The sequence below is a fragment of the Cetorhinus maximus genome, chromosome 1, assembly GCF_964194155.1.
Source record: "Cetorhinus maximus chromosome 1, sCetMax3.hap1.1, whole genome shotgun sequence".
Lineage (NCBI taxonomy): Eukaryota > Metazoa > Chordata > Chondrichthyes > Lamniformes > Cetorhinidae > Cetorhinus > Cetorhinus maximus.
The window spans coordinates 180,026,089-180,046,491 of NC_135879.1; the positions used below are offsets into that span (position 1 = coordinate 180,026,089).

At 46.1% G+C, this 20,403-nt stretch overlaps 1 protein-coding gene across 3 annotated transcripts in view; it reads right to left on the bottom strand.

Annotated features, from left to right (window-relative positions):
• LOC144685697 (urea transporter 2-like) overlaps positions 1 to 20,403 on the bottom strand; it is a 150,689-nt gene that overhangs the window by 61,310 nt on the left and 68,976 nt on the right. For all 3 annotated transcript variants that reach the window (XM_078550513.1, XM_078550504.1, XM_078550496.1), the window contains exon 3: positions 6,524 to 6,713. In XM_078550513.1, the coding sequence (XP_078406639.1) occupies positions 6,524 to 6,713 (190 nt within the window). The remainder of the gene's footprint in view (positions 1 to 6,523; positions 6,714 to 20,403) is intronic.

Here is a 20,403-nt window from a genome sequence, read left to right on the forward strand (position 1 = left end):
CTCTTTCAAGCTCCACTGGAAATTCAAATTAGAGCACCTTTTTGCTTGGTTTTGCAAAGCTTTACCAAAAGTTATTTGTACCTGTCTATCTCTAGTCTGGGTCCAGTAATTACTAAATGTTACTAGCTGTTACTAAATTTTCTCGTTGTTCAACTAAACTGCGGATATCAGCTGTCTGTTTTTAACTTAAACTGCACTACAGTTCAGCCACCTTTGCTCCCTCTAACTGCTTCACAGGTGACCCATCTTACTAACACACTGTTTATAAGTCAGGCATTTCAAAAAATGTATAATTTTATAATTTAATAACCTTATTTGTATAATGACCTTATGAGTTAATGACATATTTGAATCCTCATGCCCCTTGGGGCACAATCGTCTGGTAGGCGGGTAAAAAGACTTTTTACCAGCCAGCCGCAATGGTAGCTTCTCATGCCACATTGCCCCAAACATGCCGCATTAATTATGCATTCCTGGTAAACGCTGTTTCTAGGCTCTGGTTTGCCCGCCACGCCATCACCTCGTTGCTTCCTCATGCCGGGTGCCATATTTAAAGCCCAGCCACACACACACCTCCCAGTGCCTCCAGCCCACGAATGCTGCAAAGAAGACAAGAAAGGCAAAAAGACTGCAGCTCCCAGGTTCAATAATGCGTCCCTCAAGCGCCTTTTGGATGCAATGGAGGCTCGCTGTGATGTCCTCTATTCCTGCTCTGGCTGCAATTCTATCCTGGGCAGCAATCTCACCAATCTGTCTTGGGAGGTGGTGGCAGCTGTGGTCAGTGCCAATGCTCTGCGAAAGAGAACAGCCGCCCAGTGCCACTGCAGGATGAATTGTTTCATCTGTTCCGCCAGGGTAACTCACTCTTCTTATCACTCTCAATTCACACGGTCACAAACCCATCACACATCCACAGGGATCTCACACCTCAAGGGACAACACCACTAACTCTGACACATACCCTCACATTTCCATCAGCTTATATCCTCTGGAGCTCGTGTCCTTATCCTGTCCATTTCTCTGCTCACCACACAAACATTCCAGGCAGTGCCATGTGTCCAGCTCACACTCTCCCCATCTGTTTTCATGCAGGAGAAGCCAGCTCACAACAGCAGGGAGATGTCCCAGATTTGGGGTGGAGTGGCCCACATTAGGCCCCTCACTCACTTTGAGGAGTGTGCCATCGCACTGACTGGTGAGGATATGGGCCGTGCCTGTGGTGACGGTGAGGTTGGTGGCGAACACCCGCATAATGATTCTGCACCACTGCATCCCTCTCTCAACGCAAATGTGAATGCTCTCTCTCCTGCTTTTGACTCTGCTCCCTGTGAACCCTGTGAGTAGAGATAACTAGCGTGTAAGGGGGGTGGAAGATGTAACTTCTCTCCTTCCCTTACACCTTCTACCCCACTTACTCACTAGTTATCTCTAATTCGGTTCACAGGGAGCTCTGCCAAGCGACTGACACCCTCAGCCACCCAGTCCCTCAGCTCCATCCATGTCCTCACCTCCAGCCAAGAGGACACCTCCTCCACTGAAGAGCTGGAAATAAGCAGCCTGTAAGACCCGTCACCTACACCCTCCACCAGCGCAGGGACATACACCTCGGTGGGACCTAGATCTAGAGCTGGCTTGGGTTCACAATCTGGTGGTCACCGCATGGACATGTGTCCGCAGCAGGAGGAGGCAGGTCCGTGTGAGCAACCCTGGCATTCGGAGGACTGCTGGGGATCAGGCATCCGTGAGGTCTGAGTCAGATGATGAGCCTCTAGATTTGACCTTCCAACTCATCTTGCAGAGTCAGCAGAAGGCGAGGGAAATCATGCAGAGCTGTTGGAAGCCCTCAGCAGAGTGGCACACGAGCCAGAAGAGTGCTTCCGCCTGCTCTCTGATGAAGTGGTGCCCACATGTGTGTGTATGGAAGTCTCCATGGGGAGGATGGCAGATGCCATGGAGATCCGTGTCCAGCAGAATATGGAGATGTGTGCAGACCTGTACCATCACGGTAGCCATGGGTGAGTTCCTGCAGTGGCAACGTGAGAGGGAAACAGGGCACCTTGACGTCCCTCCAGGTGCTCCTTCCCCTCAAGGAGTCAGGCCAGGGCCCCTGGGCCTGAAGGGTGGAGGGCTGGCAGCTGGGCACCCCTGGGTCATCCACTCAGGAATCTCAGAGGATGTCCTCTCCCTCTGAGTCCCCTTTGCCTGTGAGCCCCTCAACCTTGTTCTCTGTCAGCACAGAGAGAGCAACTGGCCAATTCTGGAAGGAGAAGTGTATGTGTGGCAGGGCCTTTCGGAGCCTCGTGCAAGCACACTCCCACACACTCGGATCCTTCATGTATCACACACACCTCAATGTCCTGAACATTTTCAATGCTGGGGTTCGCTTTCAGTTGTCCATCTGAGCTGACCTGCATCTCCACCACCTAATGATCACACTCCCATGCAGCACCTGATCTAACCCACCAGGAATGTCGTTTCACTTTCGATTTGGACAGCATGGTCTGGATTTGGTTTTTTGTGGACTCCCCCGTCTTTTCCCCTCCCCCAGTCACCCATTTCCTTTCCCCATCACTGTTGACCCCCCTGGCATCACCTTACAACTCCTCTCTGTGACCTGCCAGCCACAACCCTTTTCCTTCGGGGATGTCCGGGTGAACATGCACATTCCCTTCCTTCCCGAAAATCCCTCCCCCATCCACATTCACTTCCCTGACCTCCTCCTTCCCACCCCCAGGGTCCGTGTCTACTTCCAAGTCCCCACCAACCACCTTCACCGTCCCTTCTACCACTGCTGTCGAACCCTCATCTTCCTATCCCATCGACACACTCTGCCCTCGGTCATTCTCACAATTCCCTCATACCACGCCCACCCTCAGTTCACTCCCCAGGAGACAGTCATAGACCTGTCAGATCTCACTCTTGCACATTCACCTGGACATCCCCCTTCCCCCCCAGGAACCCCTTCCCCACTCTGGACCCCTTTCCACCTGGAATCCCTTCCCCCCGGTAACCCTTCACCCCCAACTTAGTCCTCCCATCCTTCCGGACTACCGCCCACCATTTAGTCCCTTATCCTTTCTGACTCTCTCAGGCATCCTTACTGCTTCCACAACCCTTAGTCCTTACCACCTCCGGACTTCTTCCTCCAGCCTTATCTCTTCCTCCAGCCTCACTTTTTCCACTAGCTTTACTCCTTCTCCCTTCCTGACTCCCTCAGACACCCTGACTTCTTTCTCTAGCTTTAGTCCTTCCCCTTTCCCGACTCCTTCCTCCATCCTCACTTCTTCCCCTCACCGGACTCCTTCCCCTCTCTGCACTCCTTCCTCACCCTGAGCTCCTTCCCTTTCCACACTCCTTCACACCTCAGAACTCCTTCCCTTACACCTTCCACTCCCCCTTACACCTACCTCCCCAGTTGCCATCTTCTCCCTCGTTACCCCCCCTCCTCCCCCGAACACCCTGGCCCCCTCCCAACCTCACCCCCCAACACCTTCATCCCTCTCCTCCCAACCTCACCGCCCCCCGACACCTTCATTCCCCTACTCCCACCCTCACCCTGCCAACACCTTCATTCCCCCCTCTCAACATCACCCCCCTGACACGTCTTCCTCTCCCAGTCAATCCTAGACTTTCCTCTCCCACCCCCTCAACCATCATCCATTTTGAACATCAACGGTGACTTTCCCACTTCCGTGAGCTGCTTCGCAGCAGAGCCATGTCCATGAGAATCCACCCAGCATGCCATGGGCATTCCTCCAGGGTCCCATTGCTGTCGGGCTCCATCTTCTGCTCCCCGGATGTCTGCGATGTGAGCAAGGCCCTGGCAGTAAGTCCCAACTTTGGCATGTCACAGTTGTCAAGGCGTGTTCTGCAATTGCGCTGATGTGGGTGGGCGATCCAGCGGGGGTGGTGGGGGGCGGGGGGATGACTTCGGCGGGCTGGCCTTATATTGATATGCTGATGTATTACAATGAGGTTCCTGGTGTCCGATGGTGAGGAATGGGGCCCACCAGTGCTGGGCTGAGCAGATGATCGCAAACTGGTTTCACAACATTGTGAAACCAAATTTTGGTCTCCTCGCCATATTGTCCACTCACACCGCCGAACATGTCCGACATCAGCTGTCACGTCCCAGCCTTGAACATAGACTGCAAAACCAGGCTGTTATTCTCCACTCAATGTGGTGGCAATACAATCATTGCCAAGGATTTCAGTTATAACTTATTCCTTTCATAAAATTTGTTTCTTCCCCTCAAACCTTTTATCTTCGAAGATGCTTTAAGACAGTTTTACAATTAGATTAAGTTAATACTACAGTTTTCAAAGTTAAATCATAAATGTTGATGTCTGACTGAGAACCCATCTAAGAGCCTGTTGAGCAACAAATAATGTAGACCGGAGCATTTTCTAAATGGTGAGAGGCTCGGAACTGGGGTCCATGTACGAAGTCACTAAAAGCCAGGGGACAGGTACAAAAAATTGATTATGAATTAATAGAATGTTAACCTTTCTCTCAAGGTGGCTGGAATAAAAAGGGGTAAAAACTATACTAAATTTTCAAAATTGAGATTGACAATTTATTTTAGGCAGAGTTATTAAGGGTTACAGGGCCAAGGGCTGGTAACTGTATTTAAAATACAGATCAGCCATGATCTGGTCGAATGATGGAATAGCTCAAGGTGCTGAATGGCCTATTCATGTTCCTGTGTTCCTAATATAGTTCTCCCCAAATTCCTAATTTGGAAGAGGTTGTAGATGGTATTAACACACAGAATCTGCATTTTTTTAATGTTCACACATATGGAACTTAGAGTTTGAAACTTAATAACTTTTCTTTGCAGCTATATTACATAAATTGCACAGATACTCAGTAGACTTCAAATCTAGAATATTTTAAATGCTGCATAATTGTTAATCCAGTGATACAGTGGCCAGATTACAAGTAGAGGAACAGCTACAGGGCAGTGTGGAGACTGCAGTCCCCGTAAATGTAAACTGGCAATTGTATGATATGCTGCAGGGAACTTAGAACTCCCAAAACCAGTGGGTTTGGGTCAGGTGGGATATTAAAATGTTAAAAATCTCAAAACCAAATCTAATTTACCTGGAACATTCTCAGTTTTAATGGAGGCAGGATGAGAGATAGGTAACCAACCTGTTCTCAGGAGGTGGGCCACTTATTTAAATATTTCAGTAAGACTGTGCACCATGCAGTTTAACTCCATTTTAAATCTTGCGTTAGTTGGCTGTGTTTTCCGCACCTCGGGAAACTGGCTACTGCGAGGGAAATAAGAACTGCTGGACTCAGCAGTTAAGTGTCTTTCCAGCACTCCTTGTGAGCCAGGCAGAGCAGGAGTGTTACCCCTTGGCCCACTAAGCTAGCTGGCTGCCCTCTTCCTTATGATCAGGAACTCCCCTTGACAATCACACCCCACCCCCGCACAACCCAATCTCCCTGAAAACCATGATACCCCACGGAGCCACAATCTCCACTGACTCTTTCAATTTTCCCATGACCCTTTGTGGTATCTCTTGACTCTTCTGACCTTCCCCCCTCAACCCTTCCAATCTCCCAACCCTCCAGCTTTCGATTCTCCCAGTGTCTGCCTCCAGTCTTTTCCAACACTGGCCTCCGATTGCTTCCTTCTCTCTGTTCCCCAGTTTCAACCTGATGCTGAGGCTTACCTGCCCAACAGCCAGCCAACCTTTCAATCCAGCTAGCTGCAGCTGGGAAATAGAGACAAAAAAATTAATGAGTTCCTGCCATTGAATTCAGTAAGGCCTGAGGAAAACCCATTCTTCTGGGATTCCAATATTGCACCTGCACCCCGCACACTCCCTCTCAGCCACCCAATAAATACTGTGGTCATTCACTCTGTCTCACCTTCAGCCCTGACATGCTAGTTGTTGCTTAGTGGACCCTTGAATGGGATCTACAGGTTACCATACTTATCATTCAATGTGGCAAGATCTCGTATTAAACAAGTCTGTAGGTTGTAAACAAAAATAAAAATACCTGGAAAAACTCAGCGGGTCTGACAGCATCTGCGGAGAGGAACGCAGTTAACGTTTTGAGTCCGTATGACTCTTCAACAGAACTAAGGAAAAATAGAAAAGAGGTGAAATATAAGCTGGTTTAAGGGGGGGGGGTGGGGGGGGTGGGTGGTGGAACCAGTAGAGCTGGATAGAGGGCCAGTGATAGGTGGAGATAGCCAAAAGATGTCATAGACAAAAGGGCAAAGAGGTGTTGAAGGTGGTGATATTATCTAAGAAATGTGCTAATAGGTGACATTAAGGGAAGAAAGCTGGACAAGCAAGGTAGACAGGTAGCAAGGTCGCATCCGCAGTTTTTTGCTTTTATCTATAGATTGTAACCTTTGTTATCATGCTACTCAAGAAATTTAATTTATTTTTGAAATATAGTAGCCAATGACACAGATAAAAATGTTCAGAATGCTATTTTGATTTATTTTTGTGTAAGAAACCCTTGAAAATAAGAAGCATATTATGCGAGAATGTTTACCTGTTCTGACTGAGCATAAGTGCTGCCAGGTTTGAGAACACTGTTCCCACGAAGCCATTCAGTGCCCACCATGGATTCTGTAAAATCAGCCCGGCCAAAATAATAATCCCGCTCAACGGATTGTTGACAAACATCACCTGAGCAATTCCACGTAAGTTCCAGTCAATAAATTGAAAGATGATGTTCTGCTCTGCAATGTTGTCAGAAGAAAAGTGTATAACTATTAAAAATATGATTTATTCGCTTCCCTTGCAAAAGTGAAAAATGGACCTATAGATAAATTGCAGATTTCTAGGTACCAAATAGTTAACAAATATAATTCAAACCCTAAAATTATATTAGGCAGCAACCTTATTACACAAGGACAAACATTTAGTATATTAACACCCATTAATTTGATTTATTTCTATTAAGTGGATCACCAATAGCATTGTTTATGATAAATGAGATGATACACTGTTTTATAATAACAAGCAAATTTACACCATTTTAATGCACAATGTATTAATCTGTTACTAAAGTGGAACTGTGCATAACATAATCTTTGCCATTAAGTCCAGAAAGTCTAAATGTTATTGTAAATATAACATGAAATTAGCCAGAGTTTAAATGTTGTTTGGTATTGGGGATTTGTGCATTGCCATGTTCTGATTGTAAGTTTATGGCTTAAAGATGATAAACAATCTATCCCACTATAGACTTCACTCAACATGTTTAACTTTCTGATTGCCCTAAAAGTTTCCTTCCAATAGCATCTGGAATTGTTCTTCTTAGAACAGGGAGGATTAAGGGAAGCTGTAATAAATGTATTCAAAATTATGATAGAGTAGGTAGAGAAAAACTGTTTCCACTTGCAGGAGGGTCAGTAACCAGAGGATATAGGTTTAAAATAATCAGCAAAAATGCCAAGTGGGGGGAGAGGAGAATTTTTTACTCATCCAGTTGATGTGATCTGGAACACACGGCCTGAATAGTAACATTCGAAAAGGAAAAGAGAAAAAAAAACGCAGGGATAATTGGGAAAAAGCAGAGGACTGGGATATATTGGTAGTGCTATAAAGGAGCCAGAATAGGCAGGGGGAGATGGTGGCATAGTGGTATTGTTGCCGGACTAGTAATCCTCTGGGGACCTGGGTTTGAGTCCCACTATGGTAGATGGTGAAATTTGAATTCAATAAAAATCTGGAATTAAAAGTCTAATGGTGACCATGAAACCATTTATTCATTCATGGGATGTGGGTGTCACTGGCTAAGCCATCATTTATTTCCCTTGAGAAGGTGATGGTGAGCTGCCTTCTTGAACCCCAACAGTCCATGTGGTGTAGGTACACCCACAGTGCTGTTAGGGTGGGAATTCCAGGATTTTGACCCAGCGATAGTGAAGGAACAGCAATATATTCCCAAGTCAGGATGGTGAGTGGCTTGGAGGGGGACTTCCAGGTGGTGGTGTTCCCATGTGTCTGCTGCCCTTGCCCTCCTAGGTGGTAGTGGTCATGGGTTTGGGAGGTGCTGTCTAAGGAGGCTTGGTGAGTTCCTGCAGTGCATCTTGTAGATGGCACACGCTGCTGCTACTGTGCGTTGGTAGTGGAGGGAGTGAATGTTTGTGGATGTGGTGCCAATTAAGCAGGCTGCTTTGTCCTGGATGGTGCCATCTGTCCAGGCAGATGGCAGCAGATCTGCATGGAATGCTGGAGGAAGAGTTGAGGCCAATGTAGTATAGTGACCTGTAATTGTGGAAACAAAGGTGACTGTTTACATCTCAGAATCTTTCCAGGAAACGTTTGGAGACAGCTGTGGGATATTCCAGTCAGTGGCCCATAAATCCATCAAGCAGGCGATTGATGCCATGTATCAGAGGGCAGGGCAGTACATCAGGTATTGCATCAATCAGGCTAGATAGGTTGAGAGGGTGGTTGGATTTTGGATCATCACTAGTGTGGCAATTATGGTTTTATTTAGTGTGTAATACACCTTTAAGAATAATGCTTGTTAAGGGAGATCACATGACCTTTAGTACCCAAAAGGAGAGTAGTGTGGGCTACCTCAGTAGTTAGTAGTTAGTTGTGCAGAGATACAGTTTGAGTTGAAAGCACACGTGTAGTTGCTGCTGAATGCCTTATAAATAAACTTAAAAGTTTCCACCTAAGAAGCGTCTATGGATCAACTTTATCAATAGCACCAAATCGGCCACCGCTCACAACAAACTGGTGACAAGGATAAACCAAGATGAACAGAAGAAACCAAATAAAAAGAAATCTGCACTGTACCTCGCCCAGTAAATGTAAGTAGAAGTTCCGTTAGAATCGACGAAGTAATTTCCTCTCAAAATGCCACAATTGAGAAGAATTGATCCTTTCGATTCAACCATGGACGATTGGTCTCATTACATTGAGCGCCTCACGTTCTATTTCTAAGCGAATGACATTACAGGGGAAGAGAAGAGACGAGCGATCTTCTTAAGTGCATGTGGGAATAAAACCTATGGCCTAATCTGAAGCTTGATGGCACCAAGTGCCCCAGATGTTGATGAATTGGTGGACCTCATGAAGGGTAATTATCAACCAAAGCCCTCAGTAACGATGCAAAGGTTCAAGTTTAATTCAAGAAATAGAGTCCCGGGGGAGACAGTTGTATGCTATGTGACAAATTTGAAGCAGTTAATGGAACATTATGAGTTTGGTACATCTCTAAACATTTAGTGGTGTGAATGAGGACACGATTCAGAAGAGACCATTGTCTGAAGTGAATTTAGATTTCAAGAAGGCGCTAGAGATAACACTGGCCATGGAAAGCGCTGTACGAGATTCAAAAGCCATAAGGTGCAAAACGGAGTCATCCTCCACATCAGGCCGGTAATCCCAGCTGAAAAGGGTGTGAAAATGCAAGGCTCTGCCAAGAAGCTGGAAACAGCCAAAAAATAAGGAAGAATAACTTAGCAGCGAAATCAAAGAATAATTTCAATAGTGGTGGAAATAAACAGCCTTCGCCCCCTTGGGGACATGGTAACCCTTGCTCCCCAGAGTAACATGCCGCCCTGGCAGGAGAGTTCATATTTGCGATCTGAATAGGGCTTCATCTCCTTGGATTTAGATCCACCTGACCAACCATTCAAGACCTGCTCCAATAGTGAGTCCCAGCTTGTCCACTCACGGGTTTCTCTGGTTTGAACAGGGGGAGAAACCAGAAAATTTAGCACTAAGATGTTCCCGGGAAATTGGAGCCTCCCTGTTATTCGCTGGCAGGGGAAGGCGGCTTAATGTGCTGGCATGTGCTGATATTAGTGCCCATCTCTGGATGTGAGCCGATGTGTTAGGGGGTATCACTTTATCTTCTCCAAATAATCCCAGTAGAGGCTTGTGATCAGATATAATATGGAAATGGCGACCGTGGAGATATTGATGAAACTTCCGGACTATGAACATAATAGATAAACCCTCTTTTTCAATTTGGAAATATTGTTGCTCTGCGACACTGTGAGATGTATAACCAATGGGTCGTTTGGAGCCATTCACCATCTGATGTGAAAGGACAGCCCCTATTCCATAAGGGGACACGTCACATGTTAAAATTAATTCCTTCTTGGGGTCAAAGTGGACGAACAAGGCTGATGATCTTAATAATCGCTTCATTTTCAGGAAGGCATCCTGGTGTGGGGCTTGCCAGCTCCATTTCTGGTTCTCCTTAAGCAGGCTGTACAATGGGGACTGCACAGCCGAGGGGTTTGGGAGGAATCGGCCGTAGTAGTTTACCATGCCTAAGAAGGCCTTAAGCTCTGTGGTATTTCTCGGGGCAGGTGCCTTGCAAATGGCCTAGACTTATTCTGTCACAGGATGCAGGCCCAGCACATCAACCTTGTGGCCCAGGTAAGCTGCCTCCTTAGCTTGGAACAGACATTTCTCTTGTTTTAAACATAACCCCGCTTGTGAGAAGCGTTTGAGCACCTTTTCTAGATTTGCTAAGTGCTCATCATTGGTCAGTCCCGTGACCAATACGTCATCAAAGTAAGTGATAACATGGGGCAATCCTTGAAGCAGCACACGCTGAGGAGGCCCCAAAGGGTAGACGTGTGTATTGATACAGTCCTCGGTGTGCATTAACGGTGACCAATTCCCTAGAGTCCTTTTCCAACTCTACTTGCTTGTAGGCATGGCTCATGTCTAATTTTGAATATGTGGTGCTCCCTGCCAACTTCAAATACAATTCCTCAATCTTGGGTATTGGGTGTCTATCAAATTTGGCCACCTTATTGAAAGTTGGCTTATAGTCACTGCATAAACGCACGCTTTGGTCCGGCTTCAGTACAGGTACATTGGGTGCCACCCACTCAGAAAATTACACTGGTTGTAGGATGCCCAATTTTCCCAGTCTGTTCAGTTCAGTTCCAACTTTGTTCCATAGAGCATAAGCAACTGGTCTGGCTCTTATAAATATGGGGGCTGTGTTTGAGTCTATATGGATTCTGGCCTGTAGCCCTCAAATCCTTCCTAACTCGTTGCTGAAAACAGAAACATACTTTTGCAACAATTCCTGTAAGCCTTTCATTGTAATTTGAAAAATTTCGGGGTGTTTCAATTTAAATTTTTGAGCCAGTTATGGCCTATTAAGCTGGGGCCCTCCCCAGCTACCAGTATCAAGGGCAACCTTTCAGATTTATCTCTATACGTCACCAAGACTTGACATAACCCTTTCAGTCTTATTTCTTCACCCATGAATGTTCTCACTTTAGTGTCTGAAACTTCTAATTTTAAAGGATGGGTTCCTTTATTCAAGTATCTGAATGTATGCTCTCCATTGATGGACATCGATACTCCAGTATCAACTTCCATCTTAATGGGTTGTCCATTGACTATAATGATTACTTGGATTGACTTGGTTCTACCCACTTTCAGATTGTATAATGTATGGATGTTTGATTCTATTTCTTCCGTTTCTTCCATAAGACATATTTCACGATTTCTCTCTTTGTCTCTAAAATGCTGTCTCAGCCTATCTCTGCAGTGCCTCATTATGTGGCCATAGTGGTGGCAGAAAAAGCATTCGACTTTTTGAATTGTCGATTACCCACTGGATGCCGGAATGCATTTCTCTCATTCATTTTGTGGGTTTTCACTGTGGTACTGCTGTTTTTTACTGATCTGTAAATAGGGGGCGTTTCCCGCCTTTCTGTGGGGTCCAATGTTTTTGCGCCTTTTGTTGCCACTCTGTTGCGTCCTACCAGAAGGGCAGAGCCATTTTGTGCATCTCTCATAGCTTCCGAATTTCTAACAGCACTTTCCACAGCTGTGGCTAATTCTAATGCCTTATTGAGGTCTAGATTAGCTTTGGCTAGCAAGCGCCTTTCAATAGCATCATCTCCAATCCCCCATATCAATCAGTCTCTCAGCATATGGGCGTTCCGAGTTTGCAATGTTCAATTAATGCCTTTAAGACAGCCACATAGCCAGCTATTGTCTTCCCTGGAAGCCTATTCTTTGAATTGAACTTGAAGCACTGCATAGTGACTGAGGGCTTTGGTCTCAGGTGGTTTTGTACAATTTTTATTAATTCATCTTTGTCATCAAGTCTTTCAGTCGGGTTGTTCGGTGACGTGAGGCTGTGGATCAGCCTGTACGTTTTGCTCCCGCATGTGGACAGAAGAATTGCCCTCTTCTTCTCCTTCCCCACAATGTCGTGAGTGGTAAAAAAGTACACTAGGCATTCGATGTACTGAGACCAGTCACCTGAAATGGGGTTGAAAGGATCAACACGCCTGAACTGCGGCATCGCGAATGACTGCAAGGGGACTGCACTTCCGATGGCTTCCCAGTTAATGACGAATTCAGGCTTTTGGCTTACTGCAGCTTTCTTGACTGCCATCGATCAATTCGTGCTTTGCCTTTTGCAGAGCTGCCTTCTCTCTGAGGTCTCTTATAATTTTCTGTCCATAGCCATTTTTCTTGTATGTACCGCTTTAAATGTTTTATCACTTTAAGAGCAGTCACCATTTTTTTTACTCCGTCTCTGCAGCTGTTGGCTTTTCTGTGCTGTGTTTCACGTTCTTTTTGAGTTTTGACGGGATCCCTGCAATCGCGATTCTGCAGGGCTTTTTTTCTCATTTTTTTCAAATTTAAAACTGCAGCACTGCTTTCTGCTCTGATTGCCTCCTATTTTGCAACAAAGTACAGATTCCCTTTCTAATGTTTTGCTCACCCATCTTGTGGAATCTCAATCAGGAGTCTTACAATTTTGCTATTTTCATCATTGTCGCCAGTTTTATGTCTTGAGTCTATGAGTTCACTAGCCGAGTAAACTCGAATTACACGCTTTCATGTACACTTGTTAGTCGATGCCCACTATCAATAACAGAGAGAGACCGACATAAGAACAAACTGTGATTGTTTATTGCAACAGGGGGCAGAGCACTAAATCCTTGCGTTCTCCCACAACCACCTCCAGCTTTAGACTTACAGTTAACCAGTAGCCCGTGCTGTACAGTGCTGTCACATGGTTAGTCCACTTGCATTCACTTAAAGGTACATTGTATTCCACTTTACCACAGAAGGCCTCAATTGAATCTGCCTCCACCACTCCCTCAGGGAGTGTATTCCAAATCCTAACAACACTGTGTAAAAAAACTTTTCCTCACGTCACCATTAATCCTTTTGCCAATCACCTTAAATCGATGTCCTCTGGTTCTTGATCCTTCCATCATCAAAAGATGTTTCTCTCTATCCGTCCTATCCAGACCCGCATAATTTTGCATACCTCTATCAAATCTCTTTTTAACCTTCTCTTCTCCAAGGGACAATAGTCATAGTTCCTCCAATCTAGGTAACTGAAAGTTCTTCATCCATGGAACCATTCCCATAAATCTTTTCTGCCCCCTCTCTAATGTCTTCACATCCACCCTAACGTGTGGTGTCAAGAACTGGACACAGTACTCCATTTGAGGCTGGAGCAGTATTTTATGCAGCTTTATCATAGCTTTTCTGTGCTGTGTTTTGTGCTCTTTTTCAGTTTTGGTGGGATCCCTGCGATCGTGATTCTGCAGGGCTTTTTTTCTCATTTTTTCAAATTTAAAACTGCAGCACTGCTTTCTGCTCTGATTGCCTCCTATCTTACAACAAAGTACAGGTTCCCTTTCTAATGTTTTGCTCACCCATCTTGCTTTTGTACTCTTGCCCCTATTTATAAAGCCTGGGATCTCATATTCTTTATTAACCACTTTCTCAACCTGCCCTGCCACCTTTAATGATTTGCGCACATCCATCTCTCTTACTGTACCACCTTTAGAATATATTGGCCCTCCTCATTCCTCCTACCAAAATGAATCATTTTGCAATTCTCTATGTTAAATTTCATTTACCACTTGTCCACCCATTCCATCAACCTGCCTATGTTCCCTTGAAGTTTACCACTATTGCCCTCATATTTTACAATACTTCCAAGCTTGGGGTCATCTGCAAAATTCAGTTAGCAACTGCTGCTTATCCTTGATCTGGAGTTTCCTGTGTTCATCAGTGCCCACAAGGCTGCTGTAGTTGATACTCATCAGAAGGACTGATATGCTCATCCATCATGTTACTCACTTTCTATGGGCTCCACACCCAGCCTCGGCAACAGGCTGTTCTGCTGCAGCCCATCCTATTTCCATTGCATCCTCCTCCATTGGGGTTATGACAGTTATGAATGGCACATTACCTCCAGTTCCTCTCCATTTCATTGCATTGTGAGTGTGCTTCTCCCAAAGACAAACACACACAGTTGCACTTGTCACTTGCCTGTGGCAATCATCACCCTATGCCAGCTTCCATGTCGTGTATCGTTCCACTGGGAGGCCTGCTGCAAGTGGCCGTTCAGTCTTGGGAGTGCAGCAATCAACTTTGACAGACCATGAGCCACCTGTGTGAGGCTACCCAGTGTCTCTCTGTGCATGCTGGTTTCTGGCATGGTTTGGCCACATAGGCTCCCATCTCATAGGTGGCATTTATAACCTGTAAGGATGTGAACATGCAATTATGAATAGCATGCACCTTGCCAGATCATACTGATCATTGAAACACTGCCAGCACTGCCATGTTCATACAACGGCCCTGCGGCCGCTGACTTCTTCAGCCACATGCAGTCATGCCTTCTTCGTTAGTCTTGTTGACCTCCTCCTCCCATCCACTGGGAAGAGCAACTCTCTCTGTTCCCACACAGCCTGCATGAGCACCTCCAGTGAGGCATCACTGAAGCTTGGTGCTACCCTTCCTCTGACTCCAGCCATTCCTGTTCAGTCTCTCATGTCCTGCAACCTTTCTGGTGCCCTATTTGTGTGCAACTTGTAGGAAGGCTGTTGAGTTCCCTTTAACTGTGGTGCCTGTTGGAATTTCCTCCTGCCTGTCCCTGTTATTTGCCGGCACTCCTGCCTGCCAATGGTTAATTGACTACAATCCCTGAGGAGGCTCCTGGCTCCCGCCTCTGCGGCCACGCGACCCATGTTGAGCCGTGATGCGGGATCTCCTCCCCTCTGGTAAAATTCAACCCTCTTTACAATGCAAAGGGTGTTCTCTACAACATCTGTCCTCACTCCTTCATGGTTCAGTTTTGGCTGCCTGTTTTCAATTTCCCAGTATTATCAAAGACATGTGTGGATGTGCGGAGTTAAATGAGAAAATTAAATTAATGGCAGATTTAGATATGATTGGGAAATTAGGCTGTGGGGTGGTTGTGGTGGTTTGCATTCAGTACATATTATTCAGTATAGATAAATGGAGTGTTATGCACTCAGTAGGGCCAACACCAAGCATGTGTAACCATTGCAGGATTGTACTCTCAAGGCTGCTGAACAGGAGAATGATTTTGGTGACAGTGCATGAATCTTAAGATTCACAAGGTGAGACTATTGGAAAAGCGAAGCATGTTAGGATGCATTTACAGTATTGTTAATTAGAAAACAAAAAATAATATATTTGTACAAGACTGCGATAAGCCTCAGTTAATATACTATGGGCAGAATTTTCTGCCTGTTGGGCGGGCGGGCCTGACCCAATCTCCGACGGGTGGGGAGCTGATCCCCGCCGGAGAAGTGGGCCGCGCCGCCATTTTACGTGGGTGGGCCAATTAAGGCCGGCCCAACGTGACGTCCGGCAGGAAGTGCTATGCACTTCCTGTGTGGGCGGGGGGGGAATTCCTTAAAAGCGAGAGTGCGTGAAAAACGCACATCTCCCTGAGGCTAAGTGCTGCCTCAGGGAGACCGCTTCCACTTTGAAAACTATTAAAAATAAAAAATAAAAATCCCTAACATATCCCCCTCACGTGACAATGTCACATGAGATGGGACATGTTCATAATTTACAGAAAAATTTTGTTAAAATTTTTAGAACCCTGCATGAAACCTCATCCTGCCGGTGGATGAAGTTTCATGTTTTCTCTATTTGCCGCCAGGGCTCCCGGCCTGCCCACCAACCTTAAGGTTGGACGGGCAGGTGCTTTAATTGTTTAAATGATCCTGTAAATGGCCTCAATTGGCCATTGACAGGTCGGGGGGCCCGTGGCTGATTTTGCTGTGCCTTCGCCTTCCTGAAAATTTAAATGGGGTGGGATGACGTTGGGGGTTCCGCCCAATGTCGTCCCATGTTATTTTACGTGTCGGCAAGCGAGCCCCACTCCCTGCTCGCCGACAGCAAAATTCTGCCCTAGCTCTCGCTTTGGACCCTCGCCTGGGGCTGGACTTAATGTTCCCCTGCCAGCGAGTTTAGACAGGGGGCAGGTTAAATCCCATGGGTGACCTGCCCGCTGTCTACCCGCCTGCGCTTGCACCCATTGTAATTGTTTCAGCAGCATGGGGAGGGTGGAGGTGAAGGCCATCTGGTGACCTGCCTGCAAATGGGCCAACTGAGGTCCTTAATGGGGCAATTAATTCCTACCGTCCCAATTAAGGGCCTCATCCTGCCATTGCCGGGACTTAACCAGTGGTGGGAGAGGCATATGTCAGGTGGCCAGCTTGACAGGCTTCTGCATATGAACATGGACTGCTTCAGTATCTGAGGATCTGTGAATGCTGCTGAACTTTGTGCAATCATCAGCGAACATCACCACTCCTGAGCTTATGATGGAAAGAAGGTCATTGATGAAGCAGCTGAAGTTGGGCCTTGGACATTACCCTGAGGAACTTAGACCATTAGACATAGGAGCAGAAATTAGGCCCTTCAGCCCATCGAGTCTGCTCCGCCATTCAATCATGGCTGATAAGTTTCTCAACCCCATTCTCCCACCTTCTCCCCTTTGATCCCCTTACCAATCAAGAACCTATCTATCTCGGCCTTAAATACACTCAATGACCTGGCCTCCACAGCCTTCTGTGGCAATGAATTCCATAGATTCACCATTCTCTGGCTAAAGAAGTTTCTCCTCATCTCTGTTCTAAAAGGTCTTCCCTTTACTCTGAGGCTGTGCCCTCGGGTCCTAGTCTCTCCTACTAATGGAAACATTTTCCCCACGTCCACTCTATCCAAGCCTTGCAGTATTCTGTAAGTTTCAATCAGATCCCCTCTCATCCTTCTAAACTCCATTGGGTATAGACCCAGAGTCCTCATATGTTAAGCCTTTCATTCCTGGGATCGTTCTCGTGAATCTCCTCTGGACCCTCTCCAGGGCCAGAACATCCTTTCTGAGATATGGGGCCCAAAATTGCTCACAATATTCTAAATGTGGTCTGACCAGAGCCTTATAAAGCCTCAGCAGCACATCCCTGTTTTTATATTCTAGTCCTCTTGAAATAAATGCCAACATTGCATCTGCCTTCCTAACTACCGCGTCAACCTGCAAGTTAACCTTAAGAGAATCCTGGACTAGGACTCCCAAGTCCCTTTGCACTCCAGATTTCTGAATTCTCTCCCCATTTAGAAAATAGTCTATGCCTCTATTCTTCCTACCAAAGTGCAGGACCTTACACTTCCCCACGTTGTATTCCATCTGCCACTTCTTTGCCCATTCTCCTAACCTGTCCAAATCCTTCTGCAGCCTCCCCACCTCCTCAATACTACCTGTCCCTCCACCTACCTTTGTATCATCTGCAAACTTAGCCAGAATGCCCTCAGTTTCTTCATCTAGATCATTAATGTATAAAGTGAAAAGTTATGGTCCCAACACTGACCTCTGCGGAACTCCACTAGTCACCGGCCGCCATCCTGAGAAGGACCCCCTTATCCCCGCTCTCTGCCTCTGGCCAGACAGCCAATCTTCTATCCATGCTAGTACCTTGCCTCTAACACCATGGGCTCTCATCTTACTGAGCAGCCTCCTGTGCGGCACCTTGTCAAAGGCCTTCTGGAAGTCCAAGTAGATAACATCCATTGGGTCTCCTTTGTCTAACCTACTCGTTACCTCCTCAAAGAATTCTAACAGATTTGTGAGGCATGACCACCCCTTGATGAAACCATGCTGACTTTGCCCGATTTTACCATGCACTTCCAAGTATTCTGAAATCTCATCCTTAATAATGGACTCTAAAATCTTACCAACGACCGAGGTCAGGCTAATCGGCCTGCAATTTCCCGTCTTTTGCCTCACTCCCTTCTTAAACAGGGGGGTTACATTAACGATTTTCCAGTCCTCTGGGACCCTCCCTGACTCCAGTGATTCCTGAAAGATCACCGCTAACACCTCCACTATCTCTTCAGCTATTTCCTTCAGAACTCTGGGGTGTAATCCATCTGGTCCAGGTGATTTATCCACCTTCAGACCTTTCAGTCTTCCTAGCACCTTCTCCTTGGTAATGGCCAACATATTCACCTCTGCCCCCTGACTCTCTTGAACTTTGGGGATGTTATTCGTGTCTTCCACCGTGAAGACTGGCGCAAAGTACCTATTCAGTTCCTCCGCCATTTCTTTGTTCCCCACTACTGCTTCTCCAGTGTCATTTTCCAGTGGCCCAATGTCCACTTTTGCCTCTCTCTTACCCTTTATATATCTAAAAAAACTCTTGCAATCTTCTTTTATATTACTGGCTAGTTTACCCTCATATTTAATCTTCTTCCTCCTTATTTCTTTTTTGGTTGTCCTCTTTTAGTCTTTGTAGGCTTCCCAATCCCCTGGTTTCCCACTGCTCTTCGCCGCATTGTATGCTTTCTCTTTAGCTTTTATGCTGCGCCTGACTTCCCTTGTCAGCCATGGTTGCCTCGTCCTCCCTTTAGTATGCTTCTTCTTCCTAGGGATGAATTTTTGCTGTGTCTCCCAAATTACTCCCAGAAACTCCTGCCACTGCTGTTCCACTGTCTTTCCTGCTAGGCTCATCTCCCAGTCAATTCTGGCCAGCTCCTCCCTCATGCCTCTGTAGTTGCCTTTATTCAACTGTAATACTGTTACATCTGATTCCAGCTTTTTCCTCTCAAATTGCAGGGTAAATTCTATCATATTATGGTCACTTCCGCCTAAGGGTTCCTTCACCTTAAGCTCCCTTATCAAATCTGCCTCATTACACATCACTAAATCTAGAATTGCCTGTTCCCTAGTGGGCTCCACCACAAGCTGTTCCAAGAAGCCATCTCGTAGACATTCCACAAACTCCTTTTCTTGGGATCCACTACCAACCTGATTTTCCCAGTTTACCTGAATATTGATCACATGATCACTGTAACCTTGCCTTTCTTACACGCTTTTTCTATCTCCTGGTGTAACTTGTGCCCCACATCCTGACTACTGTTCGGAGGCCTGTACATATCTCCCATTATGGTTTTTTTACCTTTGCGGTTCCTCAACTCTACCCACACAGATTCTACATCCTTTGACCCTACATCGTTTTTTGCTATCGATTTAATTTCATTTCTTACTAACAAAGCAACCCCACCCCCTCTGCCAACCTGCCTATCTTTTCGAAAGGATGTATATTCTTGGATATTTAGCTCCCAGTCCTGATCCCCTTGCAGCCATGTCTCCGTGATGCCCACCACATCATACCTGCCAATTTCAATCTGTGCCACAAGCTCATTTACCTTATTTCGTATACTGCGTGCATTCAGATACAACACCTTCAGTCCTGTATTTCCCTTCCCCTTTCTCATTGTCGTCCCTTTATCTGATGTGCTTGAAGTTAGATTCCTAGCCCTTTCCAAACACTCTGTCCTATTTTGTGTTCTGGAGACTTTAATAGCCTCTCCTGGGCTCTCCTTTCTTTTTAGTTTTTTCATAATTTTCCATGAAGTTGAATCCACCCCCCCACACGCTAACCTGCTGCTTTGTTTCCCATTAGTCATACTTCTTGGAGTTTTACCCTTCCCTTCCCCCCCACTTTCTAGTTTAAAGTCCTGTTGACCACCCTATATACCCTTTTCGCTAGAACATTGGTCCCAGATCGGTTCAGGTGGAGACTGTCCCAATGGTACAGATCCCTCCTGTTCCAATACTGATGCCAGTGCCCCATGAAATGGAACCCCTCTTTCCCACGCCACTCCTTTATCCACGTGTTTACTTCCCTTATTCTCGCGTCCCTATGCCAATTTGCACGTGGCTCGGGTAGTAATCCGGAGATTATAACCCTTGAGGACCTGTTCTTTAATTTAGTTCCTAGTTTCTGATAATCCCCAAACAGGTCCTCTTTCCTAGTCTTACTTATGTTATTTCTCCCGACGTGGACCACAACAACTTCTGCAATGATGTCCTGGAACTGAGATTATTGACCTCCATCAACCAGAATCGTCTTCCTGATTCCCCAAAGCCTGTCCACCAACTATAAAGCACAAGTCAGGAGTGTGATGGAATACTCTCCACTTGCCTGGATGAGTGCAGCTCCAACAACACTCAAGAAACCTGACACCATTCAGGACAAAAGCAGCCCGCTTCATTGGCACCCCATCCACCACCAACGCACAGTAACAGCAGTGTGTACTGTTAACAAGATTTGCTGCAGCAACCCACCA